The sequence below is a fragment of the Pongo abelii genome, chromosome 6 (assembly GCF_028885655.2).
Source record: "Pongo abelii isolate AG06213 chromosome 6, NHGRI_mPonAbe1-v2.0_pri, whole genome shotgun sequence".
NCBI lineage: Eukaryota > Metazoa > Chordata > Mammalia > Primates > Hominidae > Pongo > Pongo abelii.
In genome coordinates, this window is record NC_071991.2 from 113,374,483 (window position 1) to 113,380,482 (window position 6,000).

Genomic DNA, 6,000 nt, shown 5'->3' on the forward strand with positions numbered 1-6,000 from the left:
TAAATGTTTAAGGAGAGGGATATCCTAATTACCCTGATTTGATCACTACACTATGTATACATGTATTGAAACATCACATAGTACACCCATAAATATGTACCCATAAATATGTACAATTATTATGTGTTGATCATAAATTTTAAAATGGAAAGATTAATATGAAATGCAGAAAACAATAAGACAACGTTCTAAATGAATAATAAAGCTATAAAAATATATACAAAAAGCAGTTGCTTGCATGGTGCAGCTACACATTAGAAATGTGCTTGTAATTGAAACACTCATTTTTATTGTATTCAGGAATAGTGTGTTGATCACACAAAGAAAGAATTTTCATTGTATCTCAGGGAAGACTGGGTTGACCTAATTTATAGATTACAAAGCTATAATCTCTGTAATCAGAAGCAATGTAACAAAAATATGCAGGTCTGAAATGGACATATATAACCAGGCCTCACTTCACTGCCTAAACCAATTACCCAGTGAGTAGCAGCCACATTTTGAAGTCTTTTCGAGTAAGGAGGCTCAAGCTGAACGACCTCCACTCACCTGTTCCCACCCCTTATCCCTCAGTAATTCCTGACAATCACATTACGAGACCAAGGGTGCTTAAGATTAGTCACTGTGATACCAGACAGTCTTGCTGGCTTCTTCACTTGTTATCAGATATTTAAAAGAAAAACTTTAAGACAGCCGTATTCATTCAGAACACGTATAAACTGTAAGGCATGGACTATCCAGTGTTTCAGAGGTCCGAACTGGTTTTCTGTTTTCTGCTATAACATAGGTTATTTATTCATTTTCCTCATGTGCATGTTTGAATAAGAATGTGGTGTAAATGTATGTATGTTTGTGTATGTATATACATGTTTGTATGTCATGTATATATTCATAACACATACTGAATGGTACAGGGATTGTAAGTATTAATGTTCTACAATATTAGATTACATATAAATTATGACTGATCTCATGACAGAAGCCAATTAACTACAAGTTATATTTTTAGTGCAAATTCATTATTCTCAAACACTGTCAGTATTTTTAATTGAGTCCTTAATTACTTTGAACATGATTTTAATTTACTACTGTCTAGAAATTAGTGGTGTTAATAATCTCATGTGTCATAGGTAAGACAGGTAAAATTACCACTTCAAAGCTTTAATGAACAAGGAAAAATCATCTCATAAACTTCTGTGTAATTACAAATGTGCAATCTAATAAAATACATCAGAACTAAGCACACTGCTTTGGAACTTCCCATCAAGACTTTCTGCGTTGAATGCCATGAAGTTATCTTACATGCATCAAATCACCTGTTTGGTCTTCACTAGTGATTTCTCAGGCTGCTCAGAATATTGACCTCCATTAACAGTTGGCCGAAAAGGTTAGCTAGAAGGCCACCCTCCATTGTGTATTTCTGAGGTTGTCATTATGAGTTTTAATTTATCAGCTAAAGAAACATGTTCAGTTTGTCCTAAGATGAAAATGTTACCATGACAGCTTGATCTCTCACCCTCTTCTCTTGTATTATTTCTTAATAGGTGTGTCAAGGATGTCACAATGCCATCGACCCAGAAGTGCAGCGGGTGACCTATAACAATTTCAGCTGGCATGCATCCACAGAGTGCTTTCTGTGCTCCTGCTGCAGCAAATGCCTCATTGGGCAGAAGTTCATGCCAGTAGAAGGGATGGTTTTCTGTTCAGTGGAATGTAAGAAGAGGATGTCTTAGGAGGAGGGCACCCAGAAGTATCAAGCCATAGCTATCCAAAGTGGTCTGCATTTCTACTGTAAAATGCAATTTGAAAAAAATAAAACGCAAAAAAAGAAACTGTAAAGGAAACCAAGAGATTTTGTTTAATTTTTTTGGCCATTTTTTCTTCATCAATTTTTTTTCTGTCTCAACTTTTAAACTTGGTTTAAGCGTTTGATTTGTAAAACAGTAAATAATTGTATCTTTCCATAGCTTTTCAAATGTGAAATCATTCAGTTGGAAGCTTGGATCTCATTAAACTTCATGTCTCTATTCCATTTGTGCCAAACACTTAAAAGTTAGTGTACTGAATGGAAAGATGAGCATTTCTAGTTCTACACTCCTTTTTTCCCCCCTGATGTGTAAAATGAAAAGGAAACTAAATTTGCCCTAATACCAAGGCGCTACATTTATTGCCTTGTCTTATTCACTGACCTTTGTAATGATACACAGTGAATTCTTTTTGACAAAGAGAAATGCAGTGTAGTATGCAGAGCTGCTGTTTTAATGCCTATGCATTTACTCTTTCCTGATTTAGGCAGAGGTGGCATTTTCTTTATTGCATTTCTCTATTTTTTTTAATGTACCCTACCTTCAGTATTCTCTTTGTAAGTTGGTGACTTCCATCTGTGGCCTTGAATATTTTATCACATGTGGCATAACAGTATCCACACTTTTTAGTTCTTTTTTTTTATTTTATTTTGAGCAATTCTGCCTCAGCCTCCCAAATAGCTGGGATTACAGGTCCATGCCACCACGCCCAGCTAATTTTTGCATTTTTAGTAGAGACAGGTTTTCACCATGTTAGCCAGGCTGGTCTCAAACTCCTGACCTCAGATGATCCGCCTGCCTTGGCCTCCCAAAGTGCTGGGATTACAGGCGTGGGAGCCACCATGCCTGACCTACACACTTTTTACTTGTATAGATGATTTTTGGCTTGGACGTAAAAGCCAAGCCGCCCATTTGCTTTTAATCCAAAGAACATGTATAGTTTTTGTACCCAAAGACTATGATTTATATTGATTGCACTTGCCTGTCATGATTTAGATAAGATTTTTTTTTTGCATGGTTTTTATTCTTTTCTAATGGATCCTGTTTTATAATACTTCCAAGCCTATCCATGGATATAGCAAATGTCTTCACTTGTATATTTTCATGGCTAGGTATTTCTAATGTTTATTTTTCCCTGTGTACTTCTACACATAGCTATGCACTATGAAAATTAAATGGAATGAATGATATGTATATTACTCAAAATAAAGTTTCTTTCACTTTAATAATCATTGTATCTTTTTATTCATATCCTTTTTTGAGTGAAAAATGTTTCTGCAATTAAGCATGTGTTACAGCAGGGGGCGATGTCTCCAAGGATAAAAATTACCCAAAAGAAAATAAAGTCGGCCTCTTGACAGGACAGCACAGAATCTAGACGTTTCATTATGGAGAAAAGATAAGGTTTATGAAACTTTCAAATCAGGACTTTTAAGTTTGGTCATGCAAGAGTTTTTTTCTTTTTCAAAGAAAGGGAAAGTAATTTTAATTAAAATCTGGGAGAGCTTATTTTCTATTCAGTTGGATCTAACAAGCCTTTTATACTTGGGTTTCAACTCTGGTTTGTTTATATGTAAAAAATATTAAAAGAAGAATTTTTTCATGGAAACTTATCTTGAGACAGGAAGAAAATGGGGAATAGTGGTAGATTCATTCTTCCTAATGTTAGCAGGCCATAATACTTTCTCCCTCAGTCTACAATTATTTCTGTCATAGTAGGAGTAGCAGTTTTCTCTGATACATACCCAGAATAACTTGACTTCTTTTTTTTTTTCCAGCTCTTGTTTGGCCAATAGTACTTCTCTTTACATTCCACCTCTCCACTCCCCTCCACCACACACACATGCACATGTGCACACCAAGCATACAAATTTACTCCTTCTGCACTATGCCTTCTTCAACCATGCAAAAGTAACTTTTGGAGCTTGGATATGTGTCACTTTATCTAAAGTAATCTAATTCCGCATATAATTTTAGAAGCTAATATCACAAGTATCATTACTGTCTACAAAGATCGCTTTATGCTTGCTCATATCTTTATCTTAAATGGCAACAAATATATTTTCCACAGCATATTGTTCACAAAGTTGTACAACTTAACTTTTCCCAGACATGGCTAAGTGAGAATAAACTGAAACAGAACCCATCTGCTACTAATAGGGCCAATTCCCTTAGGAAATCTGGATTGCTCTTGAGACGTACTGGCCTTCATATTTGTTGCATGGTACCTACATATCTCCCTTTCCTCCTTCCTTTTTTTTTTTTGAGTGGGCGGCGGCAAATGAGGGGTTAGGGATTGTTCTTTCTTTTCATCGACTAACTGAAACTTCTATTACTGAAGTCTTCAAGCATAGATTTCCAAATTTGACTTTGAAGTATTTCAGCCCAATTTCACCAAAGGCAAGGGATTCATCACTGATTCATTCTCAAGGAATTTCCAACACATAGCGTTTAAGCTTATACAACTTCACCATAGTTACCAAAGAGACACCAACACCCAAGATCAGTATTCAGCCTTTGTCTTGAGATGCCTTGGCATATCTGAACTTGTCTTCTGGGTATTCACTTAATTCTTTGGAAAGCTTGGGATTCCGTCAATGTCTCTATTAAAAGGCACTTTGCCACAATTTCTTACTCATCTGCCCCTCCTTGACCTCTGCTGATTTAAATGCTCACCGACAACTTTGATGACTGTACTGAATGCCCACATGTATGCAAAGGAGCCACTGTGCTGGGATATGTGTATGTGCTTTGACCACACAAAACACATTCTGGCTTGATTAATAGATTAATAGGATCTTTTTTCATATATTTAGTTGATGCTTAAATAGCTTTGGCTAATTATTTTGTTCTTTCACAGAGAACATGTCATTGTAGTTTCTATTTGATCTGATAATACAACTTGAAGCACTCAAAATAAGACGCCATTAACTTTTTATACTTGTTTTGAATGGCATCTTATGATGACATTTACGAAGGCTGCTATCAATTTTTTTTCAGTGATACTCCTCACCAGGGTATCTTGCCCCTCAGCCAGTAACAAAACCAACTTGTACCCAGTTATCTTTACTAGAGTCAGACATTAGTGAATGCAGAGACTAATATTAGAGTTGATTTCTCCATAAATATTGATGGACTGTGAAGGCATCATGGTATATAGTTCCAGGGAGAGCTGGATTTAGGAATCTAGACAGACACTTTCTGGCCACATCCCATTGATTCTCCTCCTCTCCCATTACAGTAGGATGGAGGACAACATTGTTGGATTTGAAGAGTAGGAAATATCAGGCCCAAGTGTTGAATGGACATAATGTATTGAAGTCATCAAGAATAACCACAGGGAAAATGGTGGAGAGAAGAGTAAGCCAGAGCTAAAGTTATCAAAGTATGTGGAGAAGTATTGTGGCATCTGATAGAAGATGGAAACTCAGGGTGGAGATGGGTGGTAAAGTCTAAGGCCATGTGCTACACCTCAAAGAGCTGTGATTGTTAGGAAACAAACAGCCTTTAATGGGAAAAATAGTAGACAGTGAAGAAGACACCTACCCCACAGGGATTGTGCCAGACTCTACTTGAAATACTACAGAAGAAACAGACTTTGGGGATAACTAGGTGTCAATTGGAGAAGATGATGAGGAGTTTGAGAGTACAAAGGAGTCTGCAGTTCACAGAAGTTGGATGTCAGTGGGTACAGAGATAAGCGTATAGGAGGAGATGGGGCCAGATTCGAAGTACAAAGCAGAATGGGTATCAGGTTTCCAGTAAGGCTGAAAAATCTAGAGGCCAGGGGTAATAAATAGGGTCGAGAGGCAGGCTAAGGCTAGTTCTGGTAGTTTCCTAGGGAAAAGTGGGTTATCAGGGATGCTTTTGGCTGTAAGTAACTAAAAAACAAAGAGTGGTTTTAAGACAAGGTGGAGGCTAACCCAAATTTGGCTCAGAAAAGTTTATTTTAATCTCTCTATTCTTCCACCCTCTATGTGTTGTTGCCTTCTATTCTCATTTGTCCCTTCATTCAAGCAACAGTCCCTCATATGACATCATCCAAAATAATAAAGAAGAGAAGTGGCAAAAGCATATTTTACCTCTAGACAAGGAAGAAGATCTTTCCCAGGGGCCCCCAGCTGATTCACCTGCCTTTCCACTTCATTGGCTACGAATATGTCACCTGCTCATCCTCATCAAAGGCAAAGGGAAA

General features: G+C 37.0%; 1 protein-coding gene across 1 annotated transcript in view; it reads left to right on the forward strand.

Moving 5' to 3' along the window:
- The window catches only part of TES (testin LIM domain protein), a 50,264-nt gene extending 47,236 nt beyond the window's left edge, over nt 1-3,028 (forward strand). The window contains 1 exon segment of the mRNA NM_001131083.1: nt 1,545-3,028. Coding sequence (NP_001124555.1) covers nt 1,545-1,733 — 189 coding nt within the window. The 3' untranslated portion in view covers nt 1,734-3,028.
- Nucleotides 3,029-6,000: the final 2,972 nt, after the last annotated feature.